This window comes from Terrapene carolina, unplaced genomic scaffold, assembly GCF_002925995.2.
Source record: "Terrapene carolina triunguis isolate 2854851 unplaced genomic scaffold, T_m_triunguis-2.0 Scaffold62, whole genome shotgun sequence".
Taxonomy (NCBI): Eukaryota; Metazoa; Chordata; order Testudines; family Emydidae; genus Terrapene; species Terrapene triunguis.
In genome coordinates, this window is record NW_020664413.1 from 11,099,407 (window position 1) to 11,121,075 (window position 21,669).

Here is a 21,669-nt window from a genome sequence, read left to right on the forward strand (position 1 = left end):
GAGCTGTGGCTGGCTGGATCCAATGCAAAGTCTAAAATTCATGGTACATTAGTCCAACCAGGGCTATAATACTTCTGTTCTTGCCCACTTTCTCCCTGAAGTTCATTATGGCTACACACATTTTCTGCAAAGCAATGCGATCTACCTCAACAATTTTATCTTGTAATTTATTGCTCCATTAATGAATACTTTATCTGATCTTGCTGCTTTTAAAAAGCATTTAAATTCCTGCTGGAGGTTGCTATGGTGACTTACCACAATATAATAACACAAGTTTTGAACAACATTGCAGCTCAGTGGGCAATACACTGTCACATTCAGACATTTCCAAACACAAAGGAGATTTTCAAAGCAGTGCAAGGGATCAGTTATACCTTTTCCTATTAAAATTAAGGAGGCGTGGCTAAATCCCCCATACGCCTTTGAAAATGTCAACCTATGAATTCAGCCATCATTGCCAGATGCAGTGCTTAGTTAAGCACTGAGACATTTGACAGAATGACACATACCAATAAAGAAAAATAATATTTAGTGGGCAATCCAGCTCCCTTGTTGCATAGGAAGCAGATCATAACATGGAAAGGCAGAGAAGGGTCTGAAATGAACATACACTTCCTACCCAAAAAGAGCACACAGTGCATCTTTGCATACAAGTTGGCCAAGAGGAAACACATAGTAGTCAGACCAGTATCTGTAATTTTACAATATCTGTAAACAAAACACTCCCTAGTGGTATTCATTTTAGAGTGCAGGCAACAATTACTGTCTGTACTGATCTATTAACAAATTCATGTTACGTGACGTCAATGGCGAAGATAAAAATGGAGTGCACAAGTTAACTTCCATAAACTTCCACCTGGGTCTTTTACAGATCTGCATATTGGCTCATTCTTCCCCTCCATCTTCGCTACTCAACAACTACAAATGGGTTTTCAAGGCAGCAGTGCTCTGTGTTCTTTTGAGTTCAAAGTCCTTCCTGTATGTAAAGATTAAGACTGGTATCAGCTGAACTGTCATGTGACAGAGTGTACCTGGTAAACAAGGACACATATCTATGTTGATCTTCCACTCCCACACAATTATGTTAAAAATAGTCTCTTCTTCTGGTTTCATCACTAATAAAGGATAGGTTATATTGTCCAGGGTAGATGCATGAATGTCTGGATCCAGGTAAACCAGTGTAGGGAGGATAAAGTCCATTTCTTTCCAGTTCAGCGTTTCTTAGACCAGTCGGCTATAGTATAAAAATAAAAGAAAAGAAAAGGCTCTTATTCTGAGGCCTGAGTCCTATTTCAAATGTAGCCTTAAAATCTTTTCTTTCTCCAGACTCACATGCTGAAATAGAAACACACTTGAATTTGTTTGTTTTTATTGTTCTTGTCTGAGTTCCCTTTCATTTCAGGCATTTATTTAGCTGATGTAAATTAGCGTAGCTTCAGTGAAGTCAATGGAGCTATGTTACATAAGAATGGCCATACTGGGTGAGACCAAAGGTCCATCTAGCCCAGTATCCTGTCTTCCAACAGTGGCCAATGCCAGGTGCTTCAGAGGGAATGAAATGTTGATTTACACCAGCTGAGGATCGGGACCATAACTTTAAGCAATGATTTAATACAGTTATTTCAGTGGCTACAAGGAAATGTCGTGGTTTGAGATGAGCTCTCAGATCCATCCCACCTGCTATTACAGGATTGTTCCTAGCTATTTTCTAGGGCTTTTATTTTTTTGTTCAGTCTAATTTTAAATATCTCAAGCAACAGGGACATGCCTAGACTTCATCTCTGATTCCATGATGTGCACTCTCAGAGCAGTGGAATAGGAGGACTCTGCGAGGCTCATTAATACATTGTGAACATTTATCTTTACCACCACGTGTGTGCAAGTGCAACTGTTTGGCTAACTCTCAATCGACAAAGAGATAAAGGCCCGAACAGCTGTTAGCCTTTGCACCTGGTAATTAAGAGGGGAGAGGATCTGGAAACTACCAGGGTTTAGCAAACACTTCCTCAGTCACTGTGAGCACAAAGGGAGGTGCTACGCACATGAAGAACGCTAATACATCAGCACAGTGTGCTGCGGGAATACCCTTCTTAGGGAGCCCAGAAAGATGTTAGCAGCTCCACTTTCAAAGAGAAGCTAATGCCACATGGAAGCCTCTGAAAAAAAATTCCATTTAGAAACAACTCTGCTGAGTAACCATGGTAAATTAGCGGGGACATCTGGATGCCAACAGGATCTTTGCTTCATAACGCCTAGACTGTGGAATCCTTACTCACAGTGAGTAGTGCCCTTGAGTAGCACTAAACCGCTGTTGGCTCCTGTTGGGAGACTCGTCATTGCTGTACAGTGGTGGTTCTGTACCAACCACCTGCAAAAACTCACATTCCTGTTTATTGGCTATAATAAAGGTCTTCAGAAAAGTTTAGGAAACCCCTCCGTTTCCAAGGCTCTTTTGCTATCTGAGAGCAGGGACAAGGGTCAATTCCATTGCTACGGTATATCCCAATAAACGTGCTCTGGAAAAACTTAAATTTACCTTGCAAATAAAATGCAAATCAAAACAAAGTAATGCTCACGGTCCTCTTATATTGCTGGACAACATCATTGCAAAATATGGGCCTGATCCTTCAGCATTTACTCACATGAGTAACTACATTGACTGCATTAGATTTACTCACATGAGTAATGGTTTGCAGGCTCAGAAACTGTGCCCGCAAGACTCTCAAATCTCAGGTATTTGCTTTCGTCTTACATGCCATGTGTCCACATCTCACGTAGCAAAGGATACACTATCTCTGGACCATCAGACAAAAGAGAAAGTACAGGTGGAACCCAGGAATAGATACCGAATAATAGACATCCGTCATCTGTAGCAGGTTTTTCGTGCTTCCGTTTTCTTGCATTTCTATGGTCTCTCTGCCCCACTCCTGTGCTCGAGGATTCTTGGGGTACTCGGCATATGGCGACATTTGGAAATCCCCACTCTTGAAGATGAGTTTACTTATGTCATTTTTGTTCTTCCTGTTAAAAAAAAAAAAAAAAAAAGAAAAGGGAAAATTGACCTTGCTGTCTTGTTACGGTGACGTGATTTAAGGAGATTTGCCCTGACTGCGGGCAGTGGTGTGAACCCGGACTGTAGGTGAAGAAAACTCCAGTTTTTGCCAATGCAGCTTATCCCTGGGGTAAGCTGCACTAGTGTAAAAACTGTTCTTTTCTTGTTCATAGTCAGGGTTTGCACTGGTGCCCGCTTGGCTGGAATCTCCAGTGCAGACAAGCCTAAACCTTGCGACTAAGGTTGGAATGACTTAACAGTGAGGGTAATTAACCCCTGGAACAACTTACCTAGTGACGTGGTGGATTCTCCATCACTTCAAGTCTTTACATAAGGACTGCCTGTCTTTCTAAAAGAGATGCGCTTTAGCTCAAACAGAAGTTATGGGCTTGATGCAGGAATCACTGGGTGAGAGTCTATAACCTGTTTTACACAGGAGGTCAGATTAGATCAGACATGGGCAAACTACGGCCCGCGGGCCACAGCCGGCCCGTGGGACCGTCCTGCCCAGCCCACCTAGTCCCTGGCCTCTCCCCTGCTATCTCCCCTCCCCTGCAGCCACGCCGCCACGCAGGCTGCACTCTGGCCTGCCGCTCCCGCTGGGCAGGGTGGGGAGCGCAGCTGGCTCTGGCCGGGTGTTGCGGCTGTGAGCTCCTGCTGCAGGTAAGGGGGCGGGGAGCGGGGGGGTTGGGTAAGGGAGCGGAGGGTTCTGGGGGGCAGTCAGGAAGGAGGGGGCAGTTGGATGGGGCGGAGGTTCTAGGGGGGCGGTCTGGGTATGGGCAACAGGGAGGGTTGGGAGTGGGAGTCCTGGGGGGCCTGTCAGGGGGCCTGGATGTGGATAGGGGTTGGGAGGGCAGTCAGGGGACAAGGAGCAGGGGGTGGGATCCCGGGGGGCAGTTAGGGGACGAGGAGCAGAGGGCGGTTGTATAGGGGGTGGGAGTCCCGGGGGGGGCTGTCAGGGGGCAGGGGTGTGGATAGGGGTAGGGGCGGACAGGGAGCAGGCGGGTTGGATAGGGGGCGGGGGTCCTGGGAGGAGGTGGTCAGGGGACAAGGAGCAGGGGAGGTTGGATGGGTTGGGGATTCTGAGGGGGGCAGTCAGGGGATGGGAGATGGGAGGGGCGGATAGGGAGCAGGGGCCAGGCTGTTTGGGGAGGCACAGCCTTCCCTACCCGGCCCTCCATACAGTTGCACAACCCCAATGTGGCCCTCGGGCCAAAAAGTTTGCCCCCCCCCGGATTAGATGATCATAATAGTTCTGTTTGGCCTTAAAATCAGTGAATTTATGTATTTTAGTTCATAGAAGAGTCATGGAAGTGTCGAAAGTCAGGGAAAGGTCAAGCTTGTCAAGTTTCTGTACATTTGAATAGACATATTTTGCATGTATATTGAAACTGCTTGGATCAATGCCCTAGGCAACTGTCTGAACACCCAGAATCTCAAACCTTCCCCCCCCCCCCCCCCAAACAACCCACCTATCTACTGTATCTTATGAGACTCTCCTTTGGAGGAGATTTAGATCCAAAACTGTGTCCCCAAAGAGAGTGATATCCCAATGATGCGCATATATGCTATTGAGTGGATAGTCTACTTAAGGAAGGGAGGTGATCTTGTACCTAGATATGAAGACTAGGAGTCAGGACTCCTTGGTTCTGTTCTTTGCTATACCACTGACTTGCTAGGCAACCCTGACACAATCATGTTACCCATCTACAGAACTGGTATCATAATACTTGTCTACTTCACAAAAGTGTGGTATAGGTTAATTAATACTGTAAAGTGCTATATTAAATATACTGAGTATAATTCTGTTTAACTATGGGGTAAATCCTGCCTCTCATTTGGTGCTTAATTTGCAATGAAAGAGGTGCTGGGGGTCAAGCCTTTAGGTGCCAGGCCTCAAGCAATTTTTTTACTTTCATAACTGACACGGCAAGCCCAGAGGTGCCAGGGCTATGAACTGCCAAGCCCAGAGGTGCCAGGGCTATGAATTGCCAAGCCCAGAGGTGGCGGGGTTATGGACTGCCAAGCCTAGAGGTGGCGGGGCACAAATTAAGTGTTGCTCCCAGTCCATAGGTACAGAAGGCCTCCTGGCCAGAGTAATTTTGTGGTACCAAAGAGAGGCAGCACTTGTAAGAACGTGTAGAGGCCTGCACTTCATGGGTGATATGGAATCTAGCTCTGCAGAGCCTTCCTACATGGCCATGAACAGGGTGTCTGAGCAGTGGGGCTGGGCTGGGCTGGGCTGGGGCTTGCGGGGGGGAGGGGGACCAGAGCATTACCCACTACCCTATATCCTCTAGTCTTTCCTATTGCATAAATTGTTTCTTTCATCTCAGCTGGAGTTGCCTTTGCAAGGCAGCTCCTTTTCTGCTCCATGGCTCGGAGCAGGCAGGTTTCCTTTATCTCCCCATCCCAATGAACACGATTCCCAGCACTCAGTTGAGTTACTTGGGCTGGCTCCTGGGGGGAAAAAGATTTTCCCTGAAGTGTAAGTACAATATATCCCTTGGTATCTCCACTAAATCTATTGTTTACACTAGGTTTTGTTCTCTGCATGTTTGGTCTTTCAGGTCTAGATGTGAGGCACTAAGTCCTGTATAATCCATTAACATCACTAACACAGGATTTGGCATCTGGTTTATGATACCTACCGGCAGCAAGTGATGATCAGTGCTATCCCCAGGATAAGCAGAAGTCCCCCTCCTGCAGCTGCAATCACCACGGTGATTAGCTGATACGCTAAACACAAGAGACACAGGCGACCTCACTGACTTAGAAACGATAACAGGCTTATAAATATTTAAGTGAGTATACAGGTATATAGCTACATATCTATCCATCAGGCAAAAGGATTAGGAATTATCTTCTCTTGTTCAATAATTATCGAATAGGACATTAAATTATGTCAAGTAGATTTACCTGGAGTTGGGGAGTTTTGGAGGACCGGGTAGAAAAATGGGAACTGTGAGATATGCAAAAACAGGTCCCCTCTTTGGGACAGTTTGTACTTATGAACATACGAGAGGTGTGCAACGAAAAGTCTGCCAATTCACTTCAGATCATCTTTAAGCAGCAGTGATCAACTCATGACAGACTGTACTTTTTCACCTTCCTCTGCAGCATGGGGCACGGGTCCCCTGCAGGTTTAAACTAGTGTAAATGGTGAATTCTCTATAACTTGAAGTCTTTAAGCCATGATTTGATGACTTCAGTAACTCAGCCAGAGGTTATGGGTCTGTTACAGGAGTGGGTGGGTAAGGTTCTGTGGCCTGCAATGTGCAGAAGGTCAAACCAGATGATCACAATGGTCCCTTCTGACCTTAAAGTCTGTGAGTCTATACGTGTGCAGAGGAGGCCTCCAGGAAGTCATTTGTGTAATAATGTTGAGGAGAGCTGGTCGAAAAAATGGATGGAACACTCTTCCATCGGAAAATTCAGTTTGATCAGAATTGAAACTTTTTGCAGGAACAAGAAGACCTCAACAAAATGTCCTATGGTAAAATTTTGAAATGATTTGTTACGACTTTCTTGTTTGTTTCATTTTGTTTAGACATTTAGATTAGATTAGATTATTACCGTTTTGATATTATTAAATGAAACTATACGATGCTTTCAAATCAAATGATTTTTGAATTTCTGTTCTGAGAAAAAATTTGAAATTTCAACTTTTTGGCCCAAATTTTTTCCACCCAAAATGTTGGAATTTTCTGACCAGCTTTAATGTTGAGCAAACGACCACAGCTGGTTCAGCAATAAAACTTACTACTCCAACTTTCTAGCACTGGGTAAGAGCTCCATTTTATAAAAAAGGATAAGAATTTCTAATTAGTGCTGACTGGTAATGGTGATCCAAGGAAAATTCTGCCCCGCTAATTAGAAGAACAAAGCACTCTGCTTGCAGTTCAGGCTGAAAACATATCAGAAATAGAAGAGCCATTTGTGCCCTCATGATCCTAACAAAGAATAATGTGAAAGGACAAGAAGTTCCATACTTACGGTTTCTACAGTTCAATCCCCCCAAGCCGAATGGGCACCTGTAACAGGAAAGAACTATGAGTTTTAAACATGAGAGCCTTAGTTGTGACAACATGTTACCATAGAAATTTTGGGAGTGGGTGGGGAAAAGGGGGTTAGGTTAAGAAACAGAGATTACTATACCTCACACAGGTCTCATTTTCAAGCCTATATCCATCTTCGCAAGCTAGAAAATGAAAGAGAAAGGTGATGAGCATCCCTCAGTGGTGAACTGTAAGTAGGTGTTGTGACGTTGTGCAGTCTATATGGTTTTATAAAAACATGATAATAAGTGAATATAACGTAACTGGGATATGCTTCATGCAAAAGGTCTCTTGTAAGGTATCATTACAAAGCTTATAATCTACTGAGTATGATCATCTGATTTGTATAAATGTACCACTCTTGTATCTAAAACTGAAATATAAAATGTAACTCTGAGGGCCTATTGTAATTATGTAAAGTGTGGGCCATTAATGATGGTTTGGAATCTTGATGACTCCCATTAACAAGGACCATTATCCGCAGATGGCTGTGTTTACCTGTGAGTCTTCCTGTATATGTGTGTGCTGGCAAGTGGGCAATGAAGTCTTGCAGTGACATGTGATCATGTCACCTGAACTGGAATCCATCTTTAACCTGGTGCTTTTCCAGTGAGGGGGGGTGGAAACCCAGAGGGACAAAGGGTTCCCGCCTTATGCAAAAGATATATAAAGGGGTGGAAGAGAACAAAGGGGAGAGAGGAGCCATCATGAAGAATCCCCTAGCTATCACCTGAGCTGGAACAAGAGCTGTACCAGGGGAAAGAATTGTGCCCAGACCTGGAAGGTGTCCAGTCTGAGAAAAACTTACTGAAGCATCTCTGAGGGTGAGATTATCTGTATTTAGTTTGATTAGACATAGATTTGCGCATTTTATTTTATTTTGCTTGTGACTTACTTTGTTCTGTCTGTTACTACTTGGAACCACTTAAATCCTATTTTCTGTATTTAATAAAATCACTTTTTATTTAGTAATTTACTCAGAGTATGTATTAATACCTGGGGGAGCAAACAACTGTGCATATCTCTCTATCAGTGTTATAGAGGGCGAACAATTTCTGGGTTTGCCCTGCATAAGCTTTATGCAGGGTAAAACGGATTTATTTGGGTTTAGACCCCATTGGGAGTTGGGCATCTGAGTGCTAAAGACAAGCACACTTCTGTGAGCTGTTTTCAGGTAAACTTGCAGCTTTGGGACAAGTGATTCAGACCCTGGGTCTGTGTTGCAGCAGACGGGAGTGTCTGGCTCAGCAAGACAGGGTGCTGAAGTCCTGAGCTGGCAGGGAAAACAGGAGCAGAGGTAGTCTTTTGCACATCAGGTGGCAGCTCCCAAGGGGGTTTTTGTGATCCAACCCGTCACAGGTGTGTATTTATTATTTGTATTGCTGTAGATAGAAGCTCTAGGCATAGAATCATAGAAGTGTAGAACTGGAAGGAACCTCAATAGCTCATCCAAGCCAGCCCTTCCACTCAATGCAGGACCTGGGCCATGTCTACACTTAAAATGCTTCATTGGCACAGCTGTACCGATGCAGCTGTAGCGCTTTAATGAAAATACACCTCTATCCCAATGTAACGCTGTCCTTGGAAGCCAAAAAATCTTACCGCGTTATATCGAACTTGCTTTGATCTGTCGGAGCGCGCAGCCCCCCCGCCCCCGGAGCACTGCTTTACCGCATTATATCCCAATTCGGGTTATATCGGGTCGCGTTATATCAGGGTAGAGGTGTACTCTAAGTCTGTTGGCTTAGTCAATCCACCTCCCTGAGAAGCGGTAGCAATGTCGGTGGGAGAAAACTCTTCTGCTGACATAGCGCTGTCTACACGGGGGGCTAGGTTGGTATAACTATATCACTCAGGGCTGTGGATTTTTTCACACCCCCGAGCTACGTAGTTATACCAATATAGGTTTGTGGTGGAGACCAAACCCAAGTAATAACTAGACCATTCATGACAGGTGTTTGTCTAATCTGATCTTAAAATCCTCCAATAACAGAGATTCCACAAACTCTGTAGGCAATTTGTTCCAGTGCTTAACCACCCTGACAGGAAGTTTTTCCTAATGTCCAATCTAAACCTCCCTTGCTGCAATTTAAACCCATTGCTTCTTGTCCTATCCTCAGAGGTTAAGGAGAACCATTTTTCACCCTCCTCCTTGTAACAACCTTTTATGTACTTGAAAACCATTATCATGTCCCCTTCTCAGTCTTCCCTTCCCCAGATTAAATAAACCCAATTTTTAAAATCTTTCCTCATAGGTCATGTTTTCTAGACCTTTAATCATTTTTGTTGCTCTTCTCTGGACTTTCTCCAAATCTTTCCTGAAATGTGGTGTGCAGGACTAGGCAACAAAATCCCAGATGAAATTCAATGTTGATAAATGCAAAGTAATGCACATTGGAAAACATAATCCCAACTATACATAAAAAATTATCTAAATTAGTTGTTACCACTCAAGAAAGAGATCTTGGAATCATTGTGGCTAGTTCTCTGAAAACATCCACTTCATGTGCAGCAGCAGTCGAAAGAATGTTGGGAATCATTAGGAAAGGGATAGATAATAAGACAGAAAATGTCATATTGTCTCTATATAAATCCATGGCACACCCACAACTTGAATACTGTGTGCAGAGGTGGTCACCCCATCTCAAAAAAGATACATTGGAATTGGAAAGGGTACAGAAAAGGGCAACAAAAATGATTATGGGTATAGAATAGCTTCCATATGAGGAGAGATTAATAAAACTGGGACTTTTCAGCTTAGAAAAGAGAGGACTAAGGGTGGATATGATAGAGGTCTATAAAATCATGACTGGTGTGGAGAAAGTAAATAAGGAAGTGTTGTTTACTCCTCATAACACAAGAACTAGGGGTCACCTAATGAAATTAATAGGCGGCAGGTTTAAAACAAACAAAAGGAAGTATTTCTTCACACAACGCACAGACAACCTCTGGAACTCTTTGCCTAAGGATGCTGTGAAGGCCAAGACTCTAATAGGGTTAAAAAAAGAACTAGATAATTCCGGGAGGATAGGTCCATTGATGGCTATTAGCCAAGATGGACAGGGATGGTGTCCCTAGCCTCTGTTTGCCGGAAGCTGGGAATGGGCAACAGGGGCTGGATCACTTGATGATTACCTGTTCTGTTCATTTTCTCTGAAGCACCTGGCATTGGCCACTATTGGAAGACAGGATACTCGGCTAGGTGGACCTTTGGTCTGACCCAGTATGGCCATTCTTATGTTCTCACATTCGGTTGACTCCCTGGACCCTCTCTGGGGGGGGGGTCTACACTGCAAAGCAATAAGGCTCGGATCCTGGGTCCTGGCTTAACTTGAGCTTGGATCCTCCAGTCCTGCAAGGTCCTGGGACCCTGCTTCTGAGCCCTGCAATTGCAGTGTAGACGCAAGGGGGATTAGCTTGGAGCCCAGGATCAAGGATGGGCTTATGTTGCAGTGTAGATACACCCTTGAAATCTTCAGAGCTTGAAAAGAAAAGACAGGCAGCATCTCAGCTCTTTTCCAAACACACGCACACGAGCTGCAACCACAACAAAGCCTTAATGTCAAGCATTTGGACCTGTTAATACATAATCCGAGACAGTGTTGGAGGTAAAGGAATGCAGGAGCCACTGCTCTTAGTGTGAGGTGGGGAATGCAACATACGACAAAGAAGAGGTCAATATTCACTGCCATGTAGAGCAGAATAGAAGCACAAACTCTTATTAACAAGAAGCTGGGCATTATTTCTGGCATTCCTGGTCCTTTAAAGGCCTCCCATCAAGAGAGCCGAGTACAATGGGGCCCTGGTCCATGAATGAGGCTCATAGGTGCTACAAGAATAAATAATAATAGGAACTCATCTATCAGATCACACTGTGCAATTGCTATCAATTTTGGCCCATGCTTAACTTTATGCACAAGAGTAGCCCCCTGTCATAGGGTAGTGCCTGTCTGGAGCACCCTCTGGTGGCAGGCAGAGGCATGACAAGCACACCTGCCTCCGTTTCCCTCCTTCAGACTCCCCAAGCAGTCTTTCTGAGTACGAATGGCCCTTGTGGGGTTCATTTATTTAAAAAGTCCCATGCATCTAAACCATAACGAAACAAGTCCCACAACCCGAGTCCAGAGAAAACATCCAATAGAGCCCCAGGGTTATTTTGCCATGCCCCAGATCTCCAGTACAGCACCACCATTCCTCAACATGCCTAGCCCTCCTGTACGGCTCCAGCGTCCCTCATGACACCTCACTCCCAGCCTTCTGGCCCTCTGGCTTCAGCTCTCCAACTCTGAGAGCCAGCAGACATCTCCCTCTGTTGCTCTGAGCCTTCAGCCCTCTCCAGCCATGACTTTCTGGCTCAGGAAGGATGGTTGGCTAGCCCCTCCGTTGGCTTCCTAGACCTCAGCTCTTTTCAGCCTGCTGGCACTGGCCTTGGCTCTTCCGCCGGCTTCCTGACAATTCCTCCTCCTTTCCACGGAAGGCCTGCAGCCAGCTCTCTGTTGATTTCCCCAGAGACCTCCTCCTGTCTCTCCCTGATCCTTTAGCCCTCAGGTGCTGTCCTGCCCTCTTAACTGGCCAAAAGGGAGCACCTGTCCTGGTACAAGGGAGCTGAACTTAGTTCATTTATGGGGGTGAGCCACACTGTGAAACCCGCCAACTGCCTTCAATGGGACCACTCAAGTGCTTAAGTGCCTTGCTGGATTGGAGCCTCAGATAACAATTAGAGCTGGTTCAATTTTTTTTATGGAACATGTTTCCATCGGAAAATGGAATTTCATCAGAATCAAAACTTTCTGTGGGAATATGTCCATTTCAATGACATTTTGTTTGTAAAATATTGGAAACGAAGCATTCTGATTTTTCATTTTGAAATGACAGTTTTGAAATGTATAAACCTCTACCTTGATATAACGCAACACGATATAACACGAATTCGGATATAACGCAGTAAAGCAGTGCTCCGGGGGGGCGGGGCTGCGCACTCTGGCGGATCAAAGCAAGTTCAATATAACGCGGTTTCACCTATAACGCGGTAAGATTTTTTAGCTCCCGGGGACAGTGTTATATCGAGGTAGAGGTGTATATATTTTTAGATGTTAGAATCGGAACAACGTTTTGATTTAATCAAAACAGAGCATTTCAAGTCATCCAAAACAGATTGTTTTTGAAAAAAATTGTTTCTACTTTTTGTTTTTTCTGTTTTCATTCCAATTCAGTAGCATGGAACTCTTTCTTCAGTTAGGAGGTCAAACTGCATGTCTCTCTCTCAGGCCAAAACTAGTGACGATGATTTGACAAGATGCGCAGTTAGCCACCATCCTCTAGCCCAATTACTTTTCAGAGTCCAAATGCATCATTTTCTTATGTTCTTAAACTGCACCAGCCCACTGTGATGTGATCGACCTAACCACACAACCTTGGCCTCTTGTGCAGATGTTAAGCCTCTGGGCCAACACTTTGTAATTCGTACTTCCACCTTAAAGCAGAATATAAAGCATATGGGATTGCAATAAGACCCCAAAGCTATACTTCAAGAAGAGCCTACGTGTGATAAACACAGCTGACCAGTGAAGGTGTTAACCCACAGCAATACAACTGACAAGATCTTTGTCTCCTAGCTCTATGACTGTAGTGTGCAGTTTGCAACACATGAAATGCCTTTAAAGTTCTTGTACAACTGGATGAATATATCTCTAGCCATAAAACTGTATCTCTGTGTTCAGATATTTGGCAAGGAAAAGAAAAGAAATTGTGTGACATTAATCTGTACACAATTAAGAAGTGTTGGCAACATCATCACAGTAGACGAGGAGAATTCTGTAGCAGGGGGATCTCATAACACCAATAGTAATTGATAGACTCATCAATTTTAAGGCCAGAAGAGACCACTGTGATCATCTCCTGCATAGCATAGGCTATAGGATGTCCCTGAATTAATTTCTATTTCAAATCCAATAGCTGTGGTTTTACTAGAGCATATCTTTTCAGAAAAGCTCCAATCTTGATTTTAAAATTTCCAGTGATGGAAAATCCATTCTCCCAACTGTTCAAAATTTTGTTACTTATTAAAGGTAACTTTAGTCTAAATTTGTCTGCCGCAACTTCCAGCCATTGGATCTTGTTATACTTTGTCCTGTAGAAGGAAGATCCCTTTATTGTAATATTTCTGTTCCCCATGTAGATACTTATGGACTATGTTCAAATAACCCCTTAACCTTCTCTTTGATAAGCTACATGGATTGAGCTCCTTGAGTCTACCACTGTAAGATAGGTTTTCCAATTCTTAATCATTCTCATGGTTTTTCTCAGAACACTCTCCAATGTTTCAACATCCTTCTTGAACTGTGGACACCAGAAATGGACACAGTATTCCAGAAGAATTGCACAACTGCCAAATGCAGAGGCAATATAACCTCCCTACTCGACAGTCCTGTTTATATATCCAAAGATCTCGTTAGCTTTCTTAGCCAATGTTGCACCGCGAGTTTATATTCAGCTCGTTATCCACCAGAATCCCCAAGTCTTTTTCAGAAGCACTGCTTCCCAGTCCCCCATCCTGTAAGTACAGCCTACACTCTTTGTTCCTAGATGTATGGCATTACATTTGGCTGTATTGCTTGCTCCCAGATTACTATGTGGTCCAAATCACTCTGTATGAGTGACCTGTCCATCCTCAATGTTGGGTCAGCTGCAAACTTTATCAGTGATTATTTTAAATTTTATTTCAGGTCATTGATAAAAATGATAAATAGCGGAGGGCCAAGAATTGATCCCTGAGGGAACCCACTAGAAACCCCCCAGTTCATTCCCCATTTGCAACATGTTACCTATCAGTTAGCCAGTTTTTAATACATTTAATATGTGCCACTGGTGATTTTGTTTTGTTCTAGTTTCTTAATCAAAATGCTGTGTGGTACCAAGTCAAATGCCTTACAGAAGTCTAAGTATATAATATCAACTTTGTTACCTATATCAACCAAACTTGTAATCTCATTAAAAAAACCAAACAGGTTACTTTGATAGGATCTTTCTTCCCTCAACCCATGTTGACTGGCATTAATTATATTACCCTCCTTCAAGTCTTTATTAATTGAGTCCCATATCAGCCATTCTATTGTTTTGCCCAGGAATTATGTCAGGCTGACTGGCCTATAATTGCCCAGATCATCCTATTTACCCTGTTAAAATATTGGCACAACATTAGCTCTTTTCCAGTCATTTGGAACTTTTCCAATGTTCTAAGACTTATTAAAAATTAACATTAATGGTCTAGTGAGCTCCTCAGTCAACTCTTTTAAAACTCTTGAGTGCAAGTTTTCTGGACATGCTGATTTAAAACTGTCTGATGTTAGTAGCTGCTATTTAACATCTTTCTTATTTATTGTTGGAATGAAAAGTATTTCATCATATGATATGAATACATTATCTGATTTTTCCAAGAATAGAAATATTTACTGAACACTTCTGCCTTTTCTGCTCAACAGTTCTACCATTTCTATCTAATAATGGGCCAATACCATTATTAGGACTTCTTCAGTTCCTGAAATACTTAAAAAACTCCTTACTATTGTACTTAACTCTTCTGGCCATAGATTTCTCCTTGTATCCTTTTCCTTCCCTAACCAAATATTTTCACTGCTATCAACTTTCCCTTTTTTCCATTTGTTATTTATATTATTTTTTATTGCTGCTTTCATTTCCCTTTTAAACCCGTCTGGCTTTTTTTTTTAACCAATTTTTTTCAATATCTCACGATTGTAGTTTTTTTTGGATATTTAGTTGCCAATCATCATTCATAATTAAGTCTGTCCATCATATTAATTGTATTAGATTTATTATGAACTTTCTCTTTTGATTTTTATAAAATCAAGGAAGTAGGGTGACCAGATAGCAAGTGTCAAAAATCAGGATGGGGGTGGCGGGTAATAGGCGCTATATAAGAAAAAGCCCCAAATATCAGGACAGTCCCTATAAAATCGGGACATCTGGTCACCCTACAAGGAAGAGTCCACAAGTTGAAAGACAAGTGATAAGTGTCTCAGTCAACCAGAAACCAGGACAACATGCAAGTAAATACAAAATTATATACACCCGACCTGTACATAATAGTGAGGTGTCAGCAAAAGAGCAGAGATTGAGTGGTTTGTTCATGTTACAAGATCCCCGAGAGGGACTTGGGGAAATCTTCCCCCAGCCTGAGTAACTAGATTGGGCATTACAGAACCCTGCGTTGGGAGCAATCCTATCTCCCAGGCTGCGCTCCACAAAGGTGACTGCAGCCTAACGATTAGTGTCGTCTCCACAGCCCTAGCCCTCTTCGGCTGCTTGGGGAGTGGGGAAGGACTGGCGGATTTTGTGGCCCAACCTGACCCCCATCCCTCACCCACAGGGATGCAGCTGCACAGCTGTGCAGTCAATGCACCCACCACTTACTGCCAACAAAATTTTCCAGTCTCACAGACAGGAAAGCTATCGCATGGAGGGCAGGGGCAGGTCCTGGATGCGCCATTTCTGTGCATCTGAGGGTTCTTTAGATGTAATGCAGAGCTGCAGAACTCTTTGCTCCTATTTCCCTTTCACTACCCCACCCGCTCTCCCCCTCCTGTCATGCTGCTGGCTTCCCTCCCACACCTCTCCCCAGTTCCTTTGACTCTGCTTCGAAGAGAGCTCACTGTGCCACTCCCACTCTCCAAGCTTTTAACTATTACCGGCTAATCCGAAATCTAAACATCGGTGTAGTTGGGGGAAGGCAGGGGGTGCGTTGCCCCCGCAAGGGGCGGAATTGGACCCCAGGCACGTCCCCATTAGCCTGATTGGAGCTGCCCCCCAAATATAGAAGTCAAACTATGCCTATGAATCTAAACTGGGAGATGGAAGGGGGCGGGGTGAGGGACATTAAGGACTAGAGAGGCCTGCAGCCAGGCAGAACGTTCAACTCCAATCCTCTTTCGACTTTTCACTCAGGATTTCTTTTTGTCCAGCTTGACCTCCCTCACCCAGTGAATGCCTGAGGGGTCTCTTGGAACCTTTTGGATGGGAGGAAGTGATGAGAGCCTCTCTCTGCTCACACAAGGGCGCTTGGTTTTATTGAGAAAAATGCACCCCGCAGAAGCCGACACGGCGAGCCTGTGGTGGCCTTTTCTTCATCAACCCTGCAGGCTTGGGGCCATGTCCTGGAAAGGATGGGAACGGCAGCTACCTGGAGATGAATGGAACGCATGATGAATGGTATTTAGGCTGAGATTTTCAAGCTCCTTCCGGCTCCTTTGAGAACTCCTCCCTTAAACCTCATTCATATTAGATATTTGTGGAGCCAGAATTACCAGTGTGCTCCAAGTGGCAGATTTCCCACAAGTGGGCTTTAGCTTTTAGTCAGGAAAGAGACACACCTGGAGGTGTGCTGCTGACCATTCACCATGCCTTTTGTCCTCTCCAAATCACACCCAACTTCCTGTAAAGGATTCCGGGTAGCCTAGTACAATAGGCATTTCCCACAGGAAGAAACACTATACTTAGAATTACCACTTGCGAACATTTAACATGCTATGGGCTACATTTTCCACACTCACAATCAGGGCCAGTTTTTCCAGACACCTCAGTCCCTTTTTAGGCACCTGTATACAGGGCAGTTTTTCAAACGAGCTCAGCACGTTTGGCCTGGAACGCTTTTGAAAAAAAATCTCTGTAAATGTCAAATTGGGAGCTGCTGGGTGCTGAGTCCTTTTGAAAATCTGGATCACACAACGGGGGCTATATGGGAGCACAGCTCTGTCAAAAATCGGGCCCCAACTGCAAATGCCGAGCACTTGAAAAGTCTAGCCATGAGCTCTTTTGAAGGTCTTGCCCCACTCCCACATATTGCGGGTCACTAAAGAAGACGGCTTCCCACTCTGTCCCCAGCTCTTGACAACATGGAGGTAAAATTCCCCTCAGCACAGAGGTGTGTAAAAGACCATCTGCTGCAGAGTAATTTTCACCTATGCCATTTGCAAGCTCATGGAGGCGTCATCCTCTCTAAAATGTCCTGATTGTCCTGCTCGTTTTATCACAACAGAGGTGATGGGGTGTCTTTTATTGCTCTGCTGCAAGCCCCTTGACCAATAAAGTATCCTATTTATTTTATAGCTGGAATGAGAACAGAATAATCCCATCCCATCTGAGATACTTACAAAGCCCCTATTACCATAGCATTTGAGCATCTCACAATCTTTATTCTTCTCACAGCATTCCCCCGGGGATGGATAAATACTATTACCCCCATTTTACAGGTGGGAAGCTGAGGCACAGAGAGATGACGTGACTTGCCCAAGGTCATACAGGAAGTCTGTGCCAGAGCAAGAAACTAAAGCTGGATCTCCCAAGGCCCAGGCTAGCACCTTAACCACTGGACCATCCTTCTTCTCAGCCCCACCCCCTGCAAGTTACACTGCAGCAATCTCTTCCTCATTTGACACGCACCTTCCTCCATTCTTAGAGGGAAAAAAAGGAACGCTACTTTCTCTGACTGGAGCCTATTGAAATAAAAACTAGATGTTATTTTATGTGGGTTTCATGCATCCTGTCTCCTCCTCTTTGTTGCTGTTAGATGCCAGTGCTGCTGGTGATCCCATTACATGTATGAGGGCAAAGCCGGGAAACGTTATCACATATTTTTTAGCGAAGGCAGATTAGATGATTTTAAGCTAACTTCAAAGCTACTGCAGACCTGACTAGAATTGTTTAGTGCTATTTGACAAGGTTCTTTTATTGTGCTGTCGACAAGAACCTAGCCAACTAAGGATGGCAAGGTTAAGGACTAATTGGGGATAGTCAACATACCTTAACAAAAATACCGCCCTACACACATGCACTCCCCTCGTCCCCCCACATGTATACACTCACAAAGGATTCATTTGTTTTACAATAGCATGTACAGATCCCAACTGAGATTGGGGCCTCACTGTGCAAGGCGCTGTACATAAATATAGAAAGAGATACACCTTGTCCCAAAGAGCTCACAAATAAAGATTGGGTGGGGAAACAGAGGCACAATCAGGTGAAGTGTCCTACCCAAGATCACACGGTATAGCTGAGCCAGGGTTGGAAGCCAGGACTCCTAGGTCCCAATCCAATGCCCGTGTGGTCTCTTACAAATTGTGATATTGTCAAAACATGACTAATCAGCAACTGGCTGCTTCATAGGATACAGAGGGGAAGAGGGTGTCATCTTTTGTAGATTGTGAGCTCTTTGGAGCAGGGACACTCTTCCCACACATTTATACAATATCTAGCATGTTGCAGTCACGGCCAGAAACAAAAAGTACACAATAACCATCAAAGTCATAAGTGTATTAATGATCAGGAAGCTGGACTTCTTACGACACACCACAGGAGTGACTAGTCTAAGCAGGCAATGGGCTCCATTGAACCTATATACATTTATTTTGATCACTACAGGAGCAAAATTGACCTTAATTTATTTAAAATGTAGTGAAATAGCTCTGTGTCTGCTAAGGCAGTAGTTAAGAGATACTGGCTCTTGTATTTAAATGTCTATTATTATCAAATAAATTCACACTCCTTCTCAGCTACTTGGTCATTTCAAAATATTAAGGATACATAAATACAGCTTGTGAATTTAAAACAATTATCTTTACTTCCCCTGGAGTTCAGACAAAAGAGCAACACAAAAAAGTGTGCTATGTCATCTGTGCACTATGCCACTGAACTGTTGCCTCTGGCATTCCAACCCCTTGTCTCTTTTCACTGGATCTTTCTGACTTGCACAGCAGGCTCCCGAAAGTGATAATATTATGATTACTGTAGTGAGAGAGAATATCTTCAATTTCTACTGTAAAGCACCATATCCAAATGGAGGAAATCTAAACTGTTAATATTTATTCATAATACTGAGCTGCTTAGCATGCAAAGAAATACAAAGAACACATGTGTGAAAATCATTTCAACTGGAAACAAAATATTAAGCAAAAACCAAAGCAAGCCTGGCTGTGAAAAGAACAATACCTCTGCAGGAATGATCTATCTTCTTGTATTTAAAGTATCCACTCTTGCACTGACAGACTGCAATGCCATCCTTGTCGGTGCATTCCGAAGTTTCTCTGTCGCATTCAGGGTCCTTCTGTTTACACAAACCGCCAACTACCATAAAGACATCACCAGTATCAGCACATGTCCTTGTAAATACACTGCTATGCACATTGATCATCAGCTTTCCCTCTGTATTACACTGAGGTGGGTAATGTTTCCCCCTATTTCTTTATTAATATTTTCTCCCTTTTGAGATAAAGCCACAGGACCGAATATGGCAGTCCCCACAACAGAGATTGGTCCAAACATGTAGGGAAGGGTTGTAACCAGAACATGGATCTGAATTCTACAGCTGTCCCTGCGCTGGGAGATATATATCTATATCCTTTTTGTTATGTGACTGTACCGTACCTAGCACAATGGGGCTCTCGTCTACGATTGTGATCCCTAGCCACTACCACAATGCAAATAATAAATAATAATATAATAGGCATGAATTGAAATCCTGCATCTGAACACTCCCTGGCTTTGGAGGGCTTACAACCTGGATGAGATTTTTGCCCATTTCTGCATTACATACATACATACATTATTTATTATGAGGGTCAATATTTGAACAAGCAACAAAGAGTCCTGTTGCACCTTATAGACTAACAGACGTATTGGAGCATAAGCTTTCGTGGGTGAATACCCACTTCATCAGACGCATGCGTCTGACATGCATCTGACGAAGTGGGTATTCACCCACGAAAGCTTATGCTCCAATACGTCTGTTAGTCTATAAAGTGCCACAGGACTCTTTGTTGCTTTTTACAGATCCAGACTAACATGGCTACCCCTCTAATATTTGAACAGATATTAGAGATGGAAAAGACCTACTGAATCATCAGGTCTATATCCTACCAACCAACACAGCATTGTTCCTTGCAATATATTCTTGAATGCTTTGTCCAACCTAGTAATCCCTTGACAGAATTCAGCAGTCTCACAGTTCTCTCCATTACAAAGTTGTACATGATATTCAGTCTAAATGTGTATGAAATCTTCAGTTAAAAAAAGAACTTGTACGTGCTGTTCTTTTTGCCATACACAACTTGTGCTTCCGGTCTAGATGATTTCTTTCAGATTAAGGGACACAAATATTAAATCCCTGTTAGAGAGAAACAGAGTATCCTTCACTCTGTAAAGCTCTTCCAGCGTAAATGCCCTCACATCTTTGCCTTCTAGCAGACAGACAGACCTCTGACATGTAAAGATGTATTCTATAGTAAGGAGAACCACAGCAGCATACTCCACAAACACTGTTATAATTTCAGCCAAAATGTAGTTTCCCCACACTTCTGGTACAAACAAACCAAACTAGGAGAATCGAGAAAGAGAGGGGTATGGCCCACTGCTCTTAGCATAGAACCAGGAGCTAGAAACTCATGAATTCTAATCCTAGCTCTAATCTTGAGTCTATGGGTATGTCTACACTGCAGTTAAAAACCCGTGGCTGGCCCGGGCCAGATGACTTGGGCTCCTGGGGCTCAGGCTAAGGGGCTGGTTAGTTGCGGTGTAGACGTTGGGGCTCAGGCTGAAGCCTGGGCTCTAGGACCCTGCGAGATTGGAGGGTCCCAGAGCTTGGGCTGCAGAACCGAGCCCGAACAACTACACCACAATTAAACAGCCCCTTAGCCCGAGCTTGGCGAGCCCGAGTCAGCTGGCACGGGTCAGCCATGGCTGTCTAACTGCAGTGTAGACATACTCTATGTGGCCTTGGGCAAATTACTTAACCTTGCCTCATTTCCATTCTCTTTAATACAGCAACACAGGGAAATGAGCAATTAATGTTTGTGAAGTACTTTGAAGACGAGAAGGGCTATATAAGTACAAGTTATTAGTGAGTGAATTCTGCAGTATAGGAATGCGCTCTCCAAGACCAGTTCTCTGCGCCTTTACGGATTCTGAACCAGGCTGTGCAACATATTTGATTGCAGAACAAGGAAACCCCAATAACCATCTGATCACTGTAATAGACCCAAATCCTCTCCACAGGCTTAAGCAGCATGAAAATGGATCCCGTCATCTTAATGCTGAGTCACAGAAATGTAGTTGGCGAGAATAAAAGAATTAAGAGAAATGGAGTTACTTAAGCCTGTAAAGATTCATAACTGAACTACAGGCCTGATCCAGCGCCCTCTGCAGTCCGTAGAAAGACTTCCATTCGCTATGCTGGGCTTTGAGTCAGGCCTGACTGAGGAGAGCTGGGTCAAGTTGGTTGAACTTGGATAACAATAAATCCTTGCTACAACTTCTATGACATTATGTCTCCCAACTGGAGCTCACAACTCTTTACTGTCCCAGCTCTTCTCGATTCCCTTCCCTTCTGAATTTGTCAGCTTGATTTTTAATACTTCTGTAACAGAAGAATTTGTGCTGTCGACAATTCTGTTTATCTTTAATGGGAAGTTAGACACTAACCCTCCCAAAATAAAAGTGCGGAAGAGGCCACCCGCTGGACTTGGTCTCGGCTGGCCTATCAAATCTAATGCC

General features: G+C 43.7%; 1 protein-coding gene across 1 annotated transcript in view; it reads right to left on the minus strand.

Moving 5' to 3' along the window:
• Positions 1 to 512: 512 nt before the first annotated feature.
• HEG1 (heart development protein with EGF like domains 1) overlaps positions 513 to 21,669 on the minus strand; it is a 43,702-nt gene continuing 22,545 nt past the window's right edge. Inside the window, exons 11-16 of the mRNA XM_029910571.1 lie at positions 19,111 to 19,245; positions 7,211 to 7,253; positions 7,049 to 7,086; positions 5,704 to 5,791; positions 2,847 to 3,021; positions 513 to 1,234 (exon numbers count right to left, since the gene is read on the minus strand). Of these exons, the coding sequence (XP_029766431.1) occupies positions 1,085 to 1,234; positions 2,847 to 3,021; positions 5,704 to 5,791; positions 7,049 to 7,086; positions 7,211 to 7,253; positions 19,111 to 19,245 (629 nt within the window). The 3' untranslated portion in view covers positions 513 to 1,084. The remainder of the gene's footprint in view (positions 1,235 to 2,846; positions 3,022 to 5,703; positions 5,792 to 7,048; positions 7,087 to 7,210; positions 7,254 to 19,110; positions 19,246 to 21,669) is intronic.